At 39.6% G+C, this 19,839-nt stretch overlaps 1 protein-coding gene across 1 annotated transcript in view; it reads right to left on the reverse strand.

Moving 5' to 3' along the window:
- Positions 1-19,307: 19,307 nt before the first annotated feature.
- The window catches only part of KL (klotho), a 55,129-nt gene continuing 54,597 nt past the window's right edge, over positions 19,308-19,839 (reverse strand). The window contains exon 5 of the mRNA XM_040979893.1: positions 19,308-19,642. Within this exon, the coding sequence (XP_040835827.1) occupies positions 19,308-19,642 (335 nt within the window). The remainder of the gene's footprint in view (positions 19,643-19,839) is intronic.

Consider the following 19,839-nt stretch of genomic DNA (forward strand, 5'->3'; position numbering starts at 1 on the left):
CAGACAGCCCTTTGTTTTTGACATCTTTCTTGTTCTATTTGTTTCATATCATGTGTTACTGCTGCTAATTTCATGTTTATTTTATGCTCACTTTGGTTGATTCTGCTGTCTTCTCTTTTCTCCTCTGCTAGTCCTGATGATGTTCATATCTTATTTTCATTAGCTTTTTACTTTTACTAATATTATTTTTCTACTGTAATTTTCTGTTTCATAACTACTGCCTTCCCCTCTCTATGGCCTCATAACAAAACATAATTCTACGATGTTTAAAGAATAAATGTGACGTAATTTATTTCCTTCACCAGGATAGCTTAGCCCAACAAGAAGTCCTTTGGAATATTTCTACTTCTCTGTTCTCAACTGTGCCGTTATTCAGAACAAGATAAAAACATTTGAAATGCTCTGTTTCTTTTGCTATTCTTTTTTACCCGCAACTTTTAGATTTTCTTGGGGTAGCTTAGTAGTTTTAGTTCCTGATTATCTTTAGTGTTGCCCCTGTATTTTCAGAATTCTCATGAGGAGTGCCTACTACACATCCATTCCTGTTCTAGTACCATCCATTGGATCTGACTACATGCAAATACTTAAGACTGATCGTGGAAAAGTAGAACTAAAAGATAAGTGTATCATGGAACAAAAAAAAAACCATTTTGAAATCCATGTATGATATTGTCGCAAGATACATCTCCCATGAACACTTATCATATGTGCACTGGCGACCTCTGCCTGCTTTCTTCTTCACACACTCTTCCCTTTGGCATTGACCCCAACTGGTGACGTGTGGGTATGATGCTGTTTCCTCAGAGGCAAGCCCGGTGGTTTCCTCTGGATCACACTGGACTCTGCATCACAGCCCAGTGACACCCTGACTGGGTCAGAGCATCTCAAGTCACAGCTCTTTTCTTTCATTACTCATAGGCCATCCCACAGTCTTCTGTTGAAGTTTTGCACAGGAAACGCTGAATCACTCTGATTTCTTAAGTGACAAGTTACTTCTGTGAAGTTCTAGTGATTTTCTCATCATTCCCAGAATTTAATAATTCCCAGGCTTCTATGATTGTATATTTTTCTCATCCCCTCTGCTTAGAACTTGATGAATAATTTGACCATGCAGTTTGCTCTTCTAATTTTTTTTCCATTAGCTTGATAATTTTGTTTTCCATATTTCTTTTGGATCATCTTTTCTATACATATTCATTTTTCCAAGATACATTCTTCAAAACCTACTATTTTTCTCACGATAGTCTTCCTGCATTTTTTGCTATCCATTTTGAGATACAACTATACAAATGAACTTCAAAAAGTTTGGGGAAATGAAATTAAAACTCTGAGCTTATCTTGGTGCAAAAAAAAAAAGTGCGAAAATTCTTTCTTGAATAACAGATATTATGAAAAAGCTATGCATGTTTTTCAAAGTTTTCACACTAAAAAGAACATCACTTTAATTCTGAGCTTTTTGAAGTATCCTTATATAATTTTCAATTGAATTTCTGAGTCATTGATGGGACTGACAACATTAACTGCCCTCAATTCATTGACTAGGATTTTCACTTCAAACATCATGCAAAGACTCTTTTAAAAATGTGATTGACACCCCTGCATGTTCTGCAGTTTTCTTCTGCAGGCCCAGCTGCTGAAGTTCTTTAAACAATATCCCCGAAAAGTGCCTCTCCAATGTGGGCCACGAGAGCAGTCAGTGCCTGAAACTCCTTCTGAGGGTCTACAAGGTCATGGCTAATTTTCATCATAACACCAATATGTCATTTGCAATTTTTAGCGTGTTGACATTTGCCCTAATGACACAAAAACCGTGGTATATAAGGTTGCTTGTCCCTTAGTGGGAACCAAAGCAATGTCACCAAAATTAAAGGATTGAGTGGTTTGGAAAGGTCACTGCAATAAAAGGCAAAACTGGGCTTACCTCATCACAGCAGACACGGAGCTGTTCTATAATCTCCCTCTCCCTAAGAAACCAGCTGTAATTCTGGAGCTAGAAATGAGGATGAGAAAAAAAAAAAAAAAAAAAACACTGGAAAAGCCAGTGGTTTTGACAAGAGCAGTAACTGACCAAAAAAAAAAAAAAAAAAACAACAACAAAAAAAAACTTCTTTCTTCAGGTTTTCTTCATCTTTGATGTTGTCTAACTCCTAATGAGTTGCTTTGAACCTGGGAAAAAAGCACAGGCTGCTTCTAAGCCGAGGCTTGACCTGGTGAGACACCAGGAAGCTGCACTTGATCCCTCCAGTCCACAACGTGCTCTATGCTAAGCCCTGAGCTCATGGTTTCTTTAGCTGTATGTCTGTGTATTTCATCCAGGGAAAAGGCAGTCTGGGCACCAAAAGAGAACCATTTCCTCCTTTTCCTTCTAGAATTTTCTTCTCCTAGGAACAGAGATGAGCACATAATATAAAGGGCATTATGTAAAATGAAAATGCGGCATCTGACTTAAAAAGCAGGGAAAAAATGCTATAACAAGTATTCATAAATGTTATTTTGTTAAAAATTCTTTGCTGCTTACCATAAAAGTACATAATAATAAGGTAAATGTACAGATTTCCAAAATAATGCTTGGTATTGTAATTTTCTATTAGCTCGATAAATTACAATATTTTCCCAGTTCTAGAAATTTATTATATCATCAATACTTATACATTTAGCAGCTTTATTTTTTTTTTACAAGTTTACTCATTTTTATTGGAAAGTCAGATTTATGGAGAGGATTGAAAGAGAGAAAGATCTTTTATCTGCTGGTTAACTCCCCAAGTGGGCACAATGGCTGGAACTGAGTCAATCTATCCGAAGCCAGGAACTTCTTCTGGGTCTCCTCCAAAATGGGTGCAGGGTCCTAAGGCTTTGGACTGTCCTTGACTGCTTTCCCAGGCCACAAGAAGGGAGCTGGAAAGGAAGTAAAGCAGCCGGGGTATAAACCAGTGCCCACATGGGATCCTGGAGCACTCAAGATAAGGACTTTAGCCACTACGCCACTGTGTCAGGCCCCAGTAGCTTTATTTTTAACATATACAATTGAAAGCAGTGCCCGTTGCTTTTCTAAAAGGAAGATTGAAATTAATCTTTGATGATTTTTAACTCTGAGAAGAATCTTTTTGCATATGCAGATTATTGCATATGGAGTCATTGAGAGTATTTTATAGGCTATGAGAACATAGATGGTATTATTTGGGGATAGATATTGGAGTAAATTTCTGATAAGTTATGTAAAAATTAAACACTTTAAGGGTCTTGATGATTCTTTAATAAAGACAAATAGTGAGATGTTTCATCTGCTGATTTATTGTCCAAATGCTGGCAACAGTTGGGGCTGGGCAGACCGATGTCAGTTATCCAGAATCCAGGTTGGATCTCCCATGTGGTGGCAGCAGACCCAACCAGCAGAGCCGTCAGCTGATGCTTCCCAGCGTATTCATTAGCAGCAAGGTGGAGCCCACAATAGAGCCAAGACTTGAAGCCAGGCACTCCGAAATGAGGTTCATGTGTTCCCAGGTGGTTTCTTAACCCTTGTGTCAAATCCCCAACATAAATTTCACCAATGTAGAAATGGTAACTCTCACAAAATTTTTTCTAAAAGATGTAGCCCTATAAAAATCAGTTTCATGTAAGTCTGAAATTAACTTTGATTATGCACTATTTTATATAAAGGTATTTTTCCTATATAATGTTATTTCATTGCTGCCTCTAGGATTTCCTGCAATTTGTGTGCTTTGCTTCCTCTCACTTTTACTGATCTTCACTAACAGTCTGGACCCAGGTCCTGGTCTGGCCATTCCCTCAGAATCTGTAGGACCCTGTCTGCCTTGGCATGCACTTGAGATCTGGGCCAATGAATGTGTGTGTTCATTTACCACCATGCCCTGAGCTGCTGAGGGACCACAGCCATCCATGTGCATACTGCTGCCTGGCACAAGATGCATGCTGCATTGATCCATCAGGCGTCATTGCAAAACATAATTAAAAGGAAAAAATAAGTAACAAATTTTAGGATAGTCATAGAACCACAGTAAAACAAGCACAACCTCCTATGCATGCAGTCACAGGGCTGACACTGTCAAAAAGCCAGCCTTGCTTGTGAGTCCCACACATAGCACTAGCAACTTCTGGTTTCCCAGGGGTGGTTTGGATTGGAATAGTTAATGCAGTTTTTATTGACAACCTAGCAAGAAATGTCTATCAGATTTATCATTACAATTTTTCCTCTTTGATATACCTCTCTAAATCAGAAGTTTTGCCTCTTTTCCTTATAAATTAGGGGGCTACCTTTTCCAGGAAATCTATGTGAATGGATGCATTTGTAGTCATAATTCAGTTTGAATAATCACCAAGTTCTTAAATTAGCCCTGGAACCTTCTGGGCTGTTAGTTTTCTGCAGGTTTTGTTAGCTTAGGCATCGAGAAACAATGGACTCATCCAACCATTGAGGACATCATGACCATTAAGGCAGGCTGCATCATAATTCAGAGTGTAGGATCTGAAACACCTCTATTGAAGTCCCAATTTTACCTTTGCTTTCCTGTTGTGAACCTTTGGCAGGTTACAGACCTCTGTAAAACTCAGTTTTCCCTTCTGTAAAATGGAACCTACAGCATAACGATCGACTCCCTGTGCTTCCTTGAGAGCAGGTCCTAAGCTTCCATGTGCACAATAATATGCATTTCACTGCTGTGATGGCTTCCTCTTTTGTACTTGACAACTATCAGCAGCGCCCCAAGAAGGCAACACAGCAAAGTAACATGGAATGCATTGCCTTCCTTCCTCATGCAAGATAAAGAATAATTTTTTTTTCCAACTGGATGAAGTTTTTCAAAATGACCTTACACATAATCTAACAGCAGGAGCCTATGGCAAGACATTCAGAATCTAAAAAGAAACTCACATTTAAGTTTTATCCACTTTGCCAGTACAAATGAAAAAGTTAATTAGAGCTGGTTAATCAATTCTGTATGCCAAGAGATAAGCATGTTAAAAATTAATTTTTTCCTTGACATACTTCATGAAATGTAAGTGCAAGGTACTTTATAAATTATAAATGTGAAATTAAATCATCAAAAAAGATGGAACTATAACATTTCATTACCTAGATGGTTACAGGACTTCTGAAGGGGTTGCTTCAGTTACTACCTGAGGGGCCTCTGGAAATGGTTGCCACACCTGCAGCCTTCTAAACTTCCTGGAGCCTGTTTTGCCTGTTCCGCCAGGATCAGCACTGCTGACTCGCAGTCAACTGTATTAGGGTTGGATCTAAGACAAGTAGGAGACATTTTTACAGCAGAAGAGATGTGTTACACCAGGGATTGACTGAAAGGGATCATGGGAACGTTGAGAAGCCCAGCGGGGGATGAGGAGAAAACTTGAGAACAGCAACAGTAAGAAGCAGTGACCTCTCCTGGAGAGCAGGGTAGAGGAGCAGGTGTTACTGAGCCCCTGCAGTAATGTTTACCTGACAGAGGCTTACAGTCCTCGCCCAGGACACCAAGAGCATGAATGAAATGCACAGCAACATCCAGACCAATTAAACTGGAATCCCTGGCAATAGTACTAAGCATTGGTGGTTTTGAAGATACTCTCAGAGATGTCAAGGGGTAGCCACTAACTTGTCTTCAGAGTCAAAATGTGCATTCCTGGGACAGCTGTGAAAAGAAGAGCTGTTGAGATGTCATCCTCCAAGTTCTAGAAACCAACACCAAAGGGAGCAGTAGACTAAGCAGTCAAAACTCTATTAGGTATATCAAAAGGAAAATCCAAGATCTGATTTGATTTATAGAACTTTTTCTTTGTACAGAACATTTTACTAATTATCCTATAACAGATACTATTTTTTTAAGAGTTATTTGTTTATTTGAAAGGCAGAGTCACACAGAGAGAAAAGGAAAGATGAGAGAAAGGCAAGAGAAAGTTTATCTTTCATCTGCAAGTTCATTCCACAAATAGCTGCAATGGTCATAACTGCAGCAGGCCAAAGCCAAGGACCTAACATTGCATCCTGGTCTTCCATGTGAGTTGCAGTGACATGAACCGGGGCCTTCTTCTGCTACTCTCCTAGGTACACAAGCAGTCAGCTGAATTAGAAGTGGAGTGGCTAGGATTCAAGCTTGTGCTCTTACGGGATGCTTACATTGTAGGAGGCTGCTTAACCCACGATGCCACAACCACGACATACTATTTTTATAGAAAACCATATTTTGTTTAATATAGCCACAAAGAAGTGACTAAGCATCACAGTATATAGCAATTACAGTGAACCACTACTTAACATAATTGACAAATAAGGCATTTCAATTATGCATTCATTGATTGTGGTAGGATATCCTGCTTAATATCTCTATTAACTTGCACAAATGAAATGCATGTTAATTACTTGTTGAATGACCTAATCATCAAAGGAAGATTAACATTCAGTATGATATTATTGTCCTTTTACTGTTTCTTAATTCTTTAAAATTGATCATCTGTGATGATACATATGATAAATCTGTTAACTAGAAACAAATATCTTACCATGATCTTTCTTGAATAACTGAAAAGGCAACTCCAGATTGTGAACAGCCCCCCAGGTAATCACCACAACCACAAATCATCACCATGAATATTAGTAAGCAGAAATCATAGGAGCAAAAGTTCAGATAATAGAGTTCAACTGCGCCTCAGGTTACTGCAGAAGCCATGTACTCCTTTTAAGAAACCATCTAGAATTATTTCCTGTGTCATTTCTCCAAATCATTTATTCATACAAGAAATGTTTATGAAGCCATTCACATGCATCCTGAAAAACTGCAAGACAAATAAGAGGAGGCTTTCACCTTAGAGCATTATAGATGCTAATGGAGAGAGCAAACCATCACACAAGAACCCAGGCAACAGGTGCTGATTCTAACATTCAGCAAGGTGTAAGGATGACCAGGTCAGAGCACATAAAGAAGGGAAATTTGAGAGTAAATGCCAGCTGATGGTAGGACACCTCTTAAAGTAATTGAAAAGGAAAGATACTTTTTCTAGAAGGGTTAAAACACCAATTAAGTCACCTATGTGTGTACCTGGGGTGTATCCCATGCTCTGATTCTAATACCAGCTTCTGGCTAATGAAGACCCTGTGAGGCAGCAGTGAAGTAATTTGGGCTCCTGACATTCACATGGGACACTGGATCAAATTTTCAGCTCCTGGCTGAGTACTACTTTCTGTAAGCATTGGAAAAGTGAACCAGCAGATGCAAAGTCTGTTTCTTTCACTCTCTCTCTCTCTCTCTCTCTCCCTCCTTCCCTCCCTCCCTCCCTTCCCTCCTTCTCTTCCACATTTTAAATAAATCTTAAACTTCAGAACCTGGTAGGGTAGCCTAAGTGTCTGGGGTCCTCACCTTGTATGAACCAGGATCCCCTGCAGATCCCAGTTAATGAGCTGGCTGCTCTGCTTCCCAATGCAGCTCCCTGCCTGTGGCCTGGAAAAGCAGTGAGGCTGGCCCGAAGCCCTGGGACCATGCACTCATGTAGGAGACCCAGAAGAACCTCCTGGCTTCTGGTTTTGGATAGATCAGCTCAGCTCCAGCTGCTGTGGCCACTTGGGGAGTGAACCAGAAGATGGAAGATCTTTCTCTCTGTCAATCCTCTCTGTAAATCTGCCTTTTCAATAAAAATAAATAAATCTTTAAAAATTGCTTTGAGTATATATTTTCTAAAAGCAAAGATTGAAAATGAAATAAAAAGGTACCACTTGCTCTCTCTCTCTCTCTCCTCTCTCTGCAACTATGGTTTTCAAATACATAATTTAAAAAAAGAAAAGAAAAGAAAGAAAGAAATATATTTGAAGAAGGAAGTGACCTATTCCAGTGGGGTTTAATGTGAACCAAATGGACACAAATCAAAAAAACAGCCAGGTTTTATGGGAAATTTTTCAGCAAAAATTCCCAATAGAATAGTTGCAATAAGTATCCAAACAAAGGGTGGATGTTATATATATTGGAATGGAAAGAATCGGACAAATTAGCGAGAGAATAGTGGGAAAGGAATCACAAAGAAGAAAAATCAGAAGTATTCTCCTTCAAGCATATCTGGCCACAGGCTGGGTAGATTTCTGCCATGAGACACCCACTAGGAATTTAATCAACAACTCCAACCATTCACAGTCATTTTATTATGATACGATCATTGCGTAGCATGCATCCAAAAAGAAACACAGAACTTATATTCCAAGATATTTCGAATAAAGGTATAGATTATTTGCTTTTACATAATATTCTTAAAGGTTTCCCAAAACAGCAGCGCAAATCAGCATTACGTCTCAAATGTCAGACACTTTAAAACATTAGAGGAAAAATGTAAACAGAAGATAAGTTGATTTTGATACAAAAATTGTTCTTGGAAGTTTCAGCATGATTTTTTCACATTAAGTATTTGCCATGAACTCTTTAAAAGCAAGAGTAGTTCTAAGTAGGCTAAGGAGAGCTTTTCCCAGAATTGAATTAATTTTTTTGCAGACTTCAAGCAATTCCCCTTCAAGACTATCTTCATTTTGTCTTCATTCTTTGTGTATTTTAGCTGCATTCTTATGAATGAATGAATGTCCCATTAAATGTAAAACTCTTTGCATGTGTTCATATTGTCTATATTATCAGTAAATGTGAACATAATTTTAGATGATTAGGCTATAGATTTGCCACTTTTCAATCTATTTTATGAACTCATACTGAATGTATGAGGCAATTTTAAAAGTTTCTGTAGAGTTACAATTGTTTGAAATCTATGGAGACGAGGAGAGGCTTCAAGAATTTTGTGGAAAATACATGCAACAAAATTATAGCAGATTAAAACATCTTTACACCAAAATCAACTTCTCTTTGATTTTGTTTTCCACTTTGAAGTCCCACCTACTTTACCAGAAGATGTCTGAGTGTATATGATAAAATGCTAGTATACTGGGAAGTGAAGATACGGTGCAGTGTGCATCTCTGGTCCCAAACAAAAGAAGGATGCCAATTAAACTGTCAGTTACACCTTGACAATAGGATGCTAGACTTTTCTTTGTACTTACAAAGCCATGATGCACTCAAATAGCAGAATATTAAACTTGTAGCTGTTGGGCTGTATTACTGTAATAATATGGGAGAAACGGTAGGAGGGATAAACAGAGAGGGAACTGGAGGAGGCTCTTCGTTCAAAGCCTCAGATCAGCTCAGCTCCAGCCATCGCAGTAGTTTGGGTAGTGAACCAGTGGGGATGGAGAATCTTTCTGTCTCTCCTTGTCTGTGCCTTTTCACTAAAAAGTAATCAATGTGAAAGAAAGAAAGGAAGAAAGAAAGAAAGAAAGAGAGAGAGAGAGAAAGAGAGAAAGAAAGGAAGGAAGGAAGGAAGGAAGGAAGGAAGGAAGGAAGGAAGGAAGGAAGGAAGGAAAGAAGAAGGAAGGAAGGAAGGAAAGGAAGGAAGGAAGGAAGGAAGGAAAGAAGGAAGGAAGGAAGGAAGGAAGGAAAGAAGGAAGGAAGGAAGGAAGGAAGGAAGGAAGGAAGGAAGGAAGGAAGGAAGGAAGGAAGGAAGGAAGGAAGGAAGGAAAAGAAAAAGAAAGAAAGAAAGACGGAGGAAGGAAGGCAGGGAGAATCCCTGTACCTACAAAACAGTGTCACGGAATATAATAAAAATATTTTTCTAAAAAAAGCTCTTGAGTCAATTACTCTTCTATATATATTTTAAGTTTTGGTTCTGGCAGCCTTGAACTAATGAAATCTGTTAGCTTTCTATGGCATGCTGCCCTTTCCTATCATTTGAACAGACTATGTGATTCTTTTCTCGCTCTTGTTATTCCCAAGAGAAAAAACTATGTCCATCCCTCAGTCAAACTGCAGAGGACCCTCCTCACCTTGCTGTTCAAGGTGGTCTGCAGGACAACAGCATAGTGGGCACCCACAGGAGGTTCTTAGAAACCCAAGAACTCAAGTTCATCCCAGATGTATGAGTCCAGAAATGGCATTTTACCTGAGTCCCTGGGGAATTCATACAGACATTATAGTTAGAGAAACGCTGTTTGAGATCATTAGTTCTCCAGTTGGACTTCCAATTGTAAACACCTTACAAACTGAACCCCACACCAGAGAGGCTAGGTTAATTGGTCTGGGAAAATTTTAAAGTTCCCAGGTTTTTCTCACATGCAACCAAACTCAAAATCCACTACTCTTGATGAATTAGCATCCTCTCTGTTTGGACAAGGACAAAAAGACGCAGCGGGTTGCATGTTTCAACATATATAGCACATTTGCAAGCCAATTAGATATGGGAACACCAACGCTGTTGTCTGGATTTGAGGGCTGTCTTCTCTACAGAGGAGGCTTCTTCTTCCAAAATCCAGGTTCTCTGATCCTCTGCTCAGGAGCCAACATGACCCTTGCTCTTTCAAGTTGTTTCTAGTCTCCTGTTCCTCTCCCGTCATAGACCTGCTCTGACTCTTGGACACACTTGAATCCTCCTGAAGCCTCCCTCCACTTTTCTTTCCTCTCTTCATCCACTGGGCCTGCTCTCTTAAGCCCATAATCCATCCTTAGTAGCCTGAGGTAACTCTCCACAGCATCACCACTTCTGACACAGTCTTCCTGATGCAAACTGAAAAAGCTTTACCTCCACGCTCTTGCATTTTGACATTCCAGTTTCTGACTCAGCTTATTGACCGTCCTCATCTTACTGTGTCCACTGAATCTGCTCTTGAGACTCTTCAGTACCACCCTACAGCAATCCATGAACAGGTGCAGCTGCCATTGCCCCAAAAGTGCTTCAGAAAGTAGGAGCTGTGAGAAAAGGCTGGCTCTCTGCACTTTGACAGCAGGTCCCAGGACATCTGTCTGGCTGCTGCTCCATCCCACAGCTCACCCCAGCCTGCAAGCACCCCAGCTCCTTTCTGGTTTCCTTTCTGTCCAGCCCTGCTGGACTCTTGAAGCTCTTCGTCTGATGGTCTACATGACTTCATTCTGCCTGTTACTTGGATCGTTACACACCATGACGGGTTTAGATAAAATAAGGACATTATAGACTGCTACCAATCTGGAATAAAGACTTGCTCATTTTTAATCTCATTGACCTTTACTAATAGGATATTTTCAACTGACCTGTCAATCTTCCCCTAATTATGGTTCCGTTTGCTCCTCTCTGCCTTGCCACTGCTGCCCCCTGTCAACTGAAATGCTTTGAAGCTTTGGGTCTACTTATCAAAGGACCCATGACACCATCCTTTAAAGGGGAAAAGGTGATTTTTAAAACCACATTTCTTACATGCAACGCCATGGCATTGGAAGAATTTGCTATGCAATAACTAAGGTATAAATTAGCCAAAGCAAGCTAAAAAAAAAAAAAAACAAGCTAAGAAATACCTTAGACAACACAATGAGTAAAGTTATAATTAGGTAACAATTGCTATAGTATCAAAGGGAAATAAAATCTTACAAACTAATTGAGAAGATGAAAGGAACAGAAGATCATGCTAGTCTAGCATTTACTGTTTTATAGTTTATATAAAATAGAATCATTTATCATTAACTAGTTTCACCATAACATAAGCATATTGAAAGACTTAGATTAGAAATTCTATCAAAGGTTTTTGAATAATAAATTTAGTTAATGAACCTTCCATTATTTATGAACTAAATAATACATACACAAATTTTAATTTTTTATCCATGTCATTAGATTGTTTCTAATGAGCAGATGGTACAACATAATGATAAAGAAATATCTTCTGCCAAATTATCTTTGGGTTTTTCTCAATTCAACATTTACAAAATCTGAATCCAAGAAAACAATCAAGTATTATTAAGTAAATGTGAGGATTAATTATACTTTTAGTTGAATTGGGTATTCTATGAAAATTCTGCATTCAAACACACAAAGTAATGGGTTTTAGGATGAATCATTTGATTGTCATCGTCCCATGTTTTATGTTAGTGAGCTCTAGATATTTGACTTACGAGAAATCTCACACACATTAAGAGTATGTGAAGTAAGTCTAGAAAAAAATATGTCTAAGTTTGTTACCTTATTATGTTCAGTGCTAAGATCAACAGTATCACTCCCATTTCCAAGATGAGCAGGTGGAGGTAGATTCAGCCAGGATTGAGTTACTCAAAGAGCACACAAATGTGAGAGTACTGGGAACATGGGTCAGGCTGACTAACACTGGGTCAGAAAGAGGGGTGCAGTATTGGCCTCTATGTCCTTTCCAATGGTCATAGGTCATATCATGAAACAGGATTTCAGGATAATTCAGGTTTGCTGGAACTCAGTACAGGCATTTTATCCTTCATTCAAAATCCTTAGTTGTTTTCTTGACCTCATTCTCTGCGATGTGAACAATAGCATTTACTACAAATGTATGAAAAACTAATACCCAGGTAATGTTCTGCAACTATCAAAACTAACAATATTTACTGGCTACAAAAATGGAAAGATGTGGGACCAGTGATGTGGCATAGCAGCAAAGTCACTGCCTGAGATGCTGACATTCCATATGGATGCCAACGCGTGTCCCGGCTGCTTTGTTTCTGATCTAGTTCCCTGCTGATAGCTTAGGAAAAGCAGCAGAAGATGGCCCAAGTACCTGTGCCCTTGCTGCCCACATGGAAGACTAGCACAAAGCTCCTGGCTCCTGGCTGCATTCCGGTTCAGTTCTGGACATTGTGGCCATGTGTGTAATGCACCACTAGATAGAACATCTCTCTGACGCTCCCTCTTTTGCTACAACTATTTAAGTAAATGAACAAATCTTTAAAAAAAAACAATTTTGGATGAAGCCTGTGTTGTGAGGTAGTGGTTAAAGCCACCACTTGCAATGCCCGCATTCCATATGGGCAACTAATTCAAATCCCAGCTGCTCCACTTCAGATTCAGCTCCCTGCTAATGTGCCTGGGGAAGCAGCAGGAGAAGGCCAAGTGCTTGGGCCCCTGTCACCCCCATAGGAACTCCAGATAGAGCTCCTGACCACTGACTTTAGACTGGTCCAGCCCTGACAATTGTGGTCATCTCATGAACCAACAAATAGAAAAATACCCCTTTCTCTCTTAGTTTCTCCTTCTCTCTGGAGCTCTTTGAAACTGACTAAATAAATCTTTTTAAAATAGAAAAAACATAATGGATCTGGAGGAAAAGACTGTATGTTCCAGAAAATTACAAATGTTTGGAGGTGATGTGGGAGGTTCCTCTAGAAATTAGCTCTCTCTTTTTATTTATAAGGAATTTACCAGAGTTGGAAAGAACACTGACTGATTAAGAGCCAACATGAATATAGAAAACTTGCAAATTGCCTCCCTTAGGGATCATTCCAGAGCTAGTAACCATAAACTTTTTTTGCTCCTTATTCTAGAAATGGAGATAATAAAAAGTTACCCTATGTAAGCTTATCATCCCTTGCTCTCACCTAGAATTGAGCCATCTGGCATCTAACACATGTGATTTATTTTTTTTAATTACCAATTTATTTGAAAGACAGATTTCTAGAAAAATAGAAAGAGGAACAAGGAGAGCTTCCATGTTCCAGTTTACTGCCCATTTTGGTCTGGGCCAGACCACAGCCAGGAGCTGGGAGCATCTTCTGGGTCTCCCACATGGGAGCAGAGGGTCAAGTCCTGAGCCCTCTTCTGCTGCTTTTCTAAGTGCATTAGCATGGAGCTGGATGGGAAGTGGAACAGCCAGGACTCAAACTGGTGCCAATGAGATGCCCACACTGCAGGCAGCAGCCTAACCAGCAAAGCCACAGCAGCAATCCCACACTTGCCTATTTATGATGGAGAATTGTCCCTGTGAATTCTGTCTCCCAACAGGGGTAACAGCAATGAGTCAATTCTGTATATTCATTTATTTCTTTGTTAATTCTTGCATGTATGAAGTTAACCAGCAATACTTATTGAAAAATATTATACATAAAACACTGTGCTAAACAATGAAATAAATAAACCTGACCTCAGATTTCCTCTTTAGATCTGTAACCCTGCTGGCCAGGAAAGACAAAATCATCCAGATGACCCTCTTCTTTGGACAGAAATTTCCAGAATCATTGTTCAGTAGGCAATGTTAAATGAAGGTACCATCGAAAATATAATTATTCTACTAATGAACAAGAGGGTTGTGATAAGGTGCAGCCAATTGATAAACTCCCCTTAACAGTGGGCAGATGTGACTCCATCTTGGTTCCTTGATTAAGCTTTGATCATAGCTAACCCCAGCTAGCATGCTTGCCAGCTGGTTGGCACAAGGTGTGGTCTGAACTTAAGCCGATTGGATGGTTTTATTACTCACCAAGTAGAATGTGGTCCACTGATTGGATGGCTTGAGAAAAAATTCCTGCCTGTTCTGTACCAACGTGAGCTTAAAAACCCATGCTCCAGGCCTGGTACAGTGGCCTAGTGGCTAAAGCCCTTGCCTTGTGTGCACCGGGATCCCCTTTGGCCACCGTTTCGTGTCCTGGCAGCCTTACTTCCTATCCATCTCCCTGCTTGTAGCCTGGGAAAGTAGTCGAGGACGGCCCAAAGCCTTGAGACCCTGCACCTGAATGGGAGATGCGGAAGAGGCTCGAGGCTCCTGGCTCCTGGCTTCGGACAGCTTGGCTCTGGCCATAGCAGCCACTTGGGGAGCAAATCAGCAGATGAAAGATCTTCTGTCTCTCTACTATATATATATATATGACTTCCTAATAAAAATAAATACATCTTAAAAAAACACGCTCAGCTGTGCGGTGTGATGCTTGTTGGAGTGTAACAGGAATTAGCCAAGCTGCTGTTGCCAAGCTTGGCTAAAACATTCCTCCTTACATCCTACCCTTGTGTTGGGCGTGATCTCTCTCACTCTCTGTAACAGGGTAATTTGAACTAAGGTCTGAATTTGAGGGGGAAAGAGTATTTCAAAACATTCATGAAAAACTGAATTAAAAGATAGGCTTATTTTGGTAACAAAAAAAAAATTAAGCCAATGCACATAAGGCAAATTCCAAAGGTTCACTGGAAAATGTATATTGTGTGAAAAATTTTAATTTTTCAAAAAAATTTTTGCGCCAAAAAATTCTTATTCAACATCCCCACAACCCTCACATGTAAAAAAAAAAAAATTGAAGCATTTTATTTTGTCTTTGATATGGAAAAAGTAGGTTGCCAAAACGTTCTACCTCACATGGATATTTAAAAACCTTTTAATAGTTTGCCTTAACTATAAACTTACATATGAATTATTTGCATAGATTGTAGATGTTAGGAGATTCTTGAAAAGGAAAAGATGATTGTTCTACTTTGTTAAATGTTTTGGAAGTTTACTTTGGAAGCTCACTGTTAACTTACTTAGCAGACGGGCTGTCCAGTCCCACAGCTGTTGGCAGCATGTGACAACTGACTCCTGATAACGTAGCCACTCCACACTGAGCAAGCAACGTGCTGCGTGTAGAACACACAACAGGTTTCTAGGCCTTTAGCATAAAACAGCACATACACCGTGCCAGTAATTCTTCCACCTGTTCCATGTTGAAATGAGAATATTTTCAAGATATTGGGTGAAATTAAAGAAATCTTAACAAAATAAATTAACTTCACTCGATGCAACAAATCCAAACTGACCGTGATATGTGGGCACTGTGGTACAGCACGTTAAGCCACCGTTTGGGACTGCTGTATTCCATGTGAGACTATGCTTGAATCACAGCTATTCTAAGCTTTTGATCCAACTTCCTGTTAAGGCCCTTTGCGGGCCGCTGGATGGAGTTCCTGCCCCAGATTTAGCCTGGCAGAGTAATTATGTGCTTTAGTAATTACTTTAGTAATTATGTGAAAAGCAAACCGGCACATAGAAGAGTTCTGTGTCTTTCTCTTCTTTGTCAAACAAATAAATAAATAATATCCTTTAATATGAAATGTGTGTCCTGCGTTGTATTTCTGTTGGGCCGCACTGTTATAAATAATGTATAGGATCGTTTCCAAGGCTCTAGTAGATTCCAGTTGTTAAGTGTGGAAGACAAAAGTAAAACAGTAAATATCCCTAGTGAATCAAAATGACCCTTGTAAATCAGGGCACAGTGAACTGGGGCAAAGGGCAAAGGGTCCACTTGGGACCAAGTTAACAAGCTGAGCAGGACAGATGAAAGCATGGGAGGAAATCACCGAGAGGCCTCTGGGAACTGTTGGCTTACCACTCGCAGAGTTGGTCTTCTTGTGTTACACACGGTATAGGCATTCCAGGTCTACCTATGTACAGCCATAGAAGAAACCCTCCAAATTCAGAGAGGAAGGAATTAAAGAAAAGCGCTGGAGTAGAAGGAATGTGGTGCTGATATGACAGGGATGTGTATCAGCCCTTGCTATGTATGTACTCTCCAATCTGCTTGCTGGAAAAGCCAATCCCCAGTAAAGTGTTGATGGAGGAGGGCCTTGGCAAGGTAACTGGGTTAAATGAGAGGTCCCATGGCGATTCCAACGGCTTTAAAAGAAAGAGAAAACAAGCTAACAAACTTGCTGTCTTGCCACGTGATGCCTTCCTTCATGCTACAAAGCATAGGAAGGCCCTCAAAGGGTGCCACCACCTTGATACTGGGTATTTCAGCATCCAAAATTAGGAACCCAATAAGTTTCCATTCTTTACAAATTACTCAGTCCATGATATCCAGTCAGAGCAACAGAAAACAGATTCAGAACCCTCTTGGACCAGAAAGACTGTCATCTTAGCCCTTTCCCACTGCCTCCTGACTTTTCCAGGCCTGATCAAAGAGGCACCTCTCTCCTCTCCTTCAAGATAACCTCCTCCAAGTGTCCACAGGCAGGCACAGTCTACGTGACACTCTTTGTTATCGTTAGCTGAGTAGTGTTGAGATGTCAGTTCTTGTCTATGGCCATACCACCCTGAACGTGCCTGATCTTGTCTGATCTCGGAGGCTAAGCAGGGTCGGGCCTGGTTAGTACCTGGATGGGAGATGTCAGTTCTCTTCTGCACTTTTGCTTCTCTGTTTTGTCCCTTTCAGCTCTTCCTGTTTTGCTCTCCAGCTCAACCTCAAGGACTAATCCAGGGCATTTTTCCTGCCTCCATTCTGTAATCTGGCAGGCCACACTTTCACAGTCCTACCTATTTCTTCACTGCTCCAGCCACATATTACATGTCTTAATCAATTCACACTTAAGACAATTTTTTTTAAATTAGCTAACAATGTATCATCTAATTATAAAAAAAGACAAAGTAGCAGGTAAATTTATTAGCATATTTTACCAAGGGGAATTACTTCTGTCTATACTTAAGAAGGAAAAGTAAGTGCAACAAGAGGATTATTTTGAACAATACTCAATTCACAATAACTAATAAGAAAGTTGCCAAGCAAGTAGAGTACTTAAATAGGGACACATTTCCTGTAGAAGAATTCTCTACAACTAAAAGTCATGCTTTGAAGACAATGATGAGGCAAACCATATAAATAATTTAGAAGTCACATAATTATAGATAGCAGAATCCAATATCAACAATGTAAAATAAAATACACAAAAAATTTTAATAGTGGATACTTCTGGGTTTTTGGATTACAAGTAATTTAAATTTTTTTTTCTTTACATACAGCCTGTATTTTAAATTATTTACAATGAACATATATATTACTCTTATGATCAGAAAAAATATACATAAACTACTGATTTTCTAGTGTCTGATTTTTACAAGTCTCATTTTAAAAATACCACCCAAAATCTTATCTTTCATGGAAAAAAAAATCATACCACCTGTAAAGATGATATATAATACAGTAGGGTGTTTAATCACATGCCATGACCGTATGTCAGTGAGCTCAATTTTGTGTTGGGTTGTTGGTTTATCTGGTTTAACATGAGAGTGGTTTCTCTACAGAACAACTTCAGAGCATAAAGAGGTTTCCCTGTCCAAAACTCAGAAAACATCAGCCAGATTTATTTAAGGGCATTAAAAGACAACTCCTTATTAGCCCTTTTAAGAAATCAGTAGCATGTTTCAGTGCAGAAGCTCAAAGTAAAACTAGTTCAAACCTCTCTCACAGAAGTAGCTATAAAAACATGAAATTTACTTTGAAGACCACAAAGGAAATCCTCCAGGGTGATCAGACATGACTGCTCTTGAGTCTATTAAAAATTAAAAAATAACAGAAAACTAGCATTCAAATAAAATCACAGCCTGGGCTAAAGAATAGAAAGTAGAGTCACGCTTCATGGAGCAAGCCATTACTCCATCCTGATTCTCTCTGGAAATGTCCTTTGATTTACGCCGAGGTCTGCTCACAATAAGTCAGTATAATCAATTAATTACACTGTGATTCCTAACAGTAGGCACTTCGGCCTCCTCTCCTCTGCCTGGAGCCACTGCAATATACTAAGCTTCACAGTGACTTTTACCTTTGAAAGAGCTCAGCATCACACAATTCAATCATTTTTCTGCAAACATTTATCAAAAGTTTCTTCTGATTTGCCCTTGAAAAGGCACCGGTGAAAAAAAGCCCTTCAGGAGCCAGAGTTTAGAGAGCACCTCAAAAGTCACATCAAATGTAAGTTTCTATGATTGGCTCTCTAATTATATTGTGAATCATATATGCAAATTCTTATTAACAGCATGTGGTAGAAACACTACTTTAAAAAGCAACATTTTCACCTCGACCTCCTTTCACCTCTGTTTTCAACTGTCTTCACTTACTCTTGGAAAAATTTCTTCCAAAAAATGTATTAAAAATATTCCTACTCTTGGGGGCTCGTCCTTAGCAAGTGCCAGGATCCCATACAGGTGCAGGCACATAACTTCTGAACCACTTCCAACTCCAAGCGCATGGTCTGGGAAAGCAATGGAGGGTGGCCTACAGCCTGTGGGTCCTGCAGCCATGTGGGAGACCCAAAAGAAGCTCCTGGCTCCTGGCTGCAGATAGGCTCAGCTCAGGTCTGGCCATTGTGGCCATTTGGGGAGTGAACCAGTGGATGGAAGATCTTTCTGTCTTTCCTTTCTGCAAAATCTGCCTTTCCAATGAAAAAATAAATAAGTCTTTTAAAAAATATTCCTATTCTTATAATTCAAAGTTTTGTACAAAGGCTATTGGATATGGTTAGCATTTCCATGCTTTTATTACAGAGTATGTTACAAAAATTGCAGTGCCTGTAAGTTCTTTAATCAGCAAGAAGAGAAGGGATTCAGGCACTACTCTTCACATTAGTCAGTATTTTACAATCACCTAGACCCATCTCAAAACCTCTGTCATATCCCACAAAGGGCTTTTCTATGAAGTGTGCAGTTGGACAACTTTGAGAGGTGCAAATGGTTAACAGCACAATCATCTCCACACACATGAAGAGGAAAACGCTCAAAACTATTTGTAACTTCTGCTTTTCTTTGAGTAGTAAAAAATCAGAGAAAGAGAAATAATAAAAGCTAACAATAGAAAAGCTAGGAAACCCAGTATAGACTTCCGGGTGTGAAAAAAGCCACACTCAGTGCACACAGTGAGTTGTTCTGGACAAAATCTCCCCTGTGCTTCCGAGCCCGGGAAGCCATTGCTGTCGACAATTTTCCTGTAATGTTTCATGGATGGTTTGGCTTCAAACTGGTTTGCAGCGTAACGATAGAGGCCAAACTTGGGAGCCGAGCGGTCGTTAAATGAGTATGCAAAGTACCCGCGAAGATCAATTCCATCCAATATATAGGCTGGAAAACAAAAGGACAGGGAAGGCGTTACTGAAATACCTTGCACACCACACATCACTTTTATGTAGCCTTGCTGCATCAAGGGAAATCTCGGTATCTTTTAATGAAACTCCAGACTCAATTAGATTTCCTCAGAAAAGGCTTCTTTCATGCAAAGACAAATATTGAATTTCCGTTAGCGGTTGGTTCTACATAAT

Source organism: Ochotona curzoniae, unplaced genomic scaffold (assembly GCF_017591425.1).
Source record: "Ochotona curzoniae isolate NIBS_2020 unplaced genomic scaffold, NIBS_Ocur_1.0 contig_3332, whole genome shotgun sequence".
NCBI lineage: Eukaryota > Metazoa > Chordata > Mammalia > Lagomorpha > Ochotonidae > Ochotona > Ochotona curzoniae.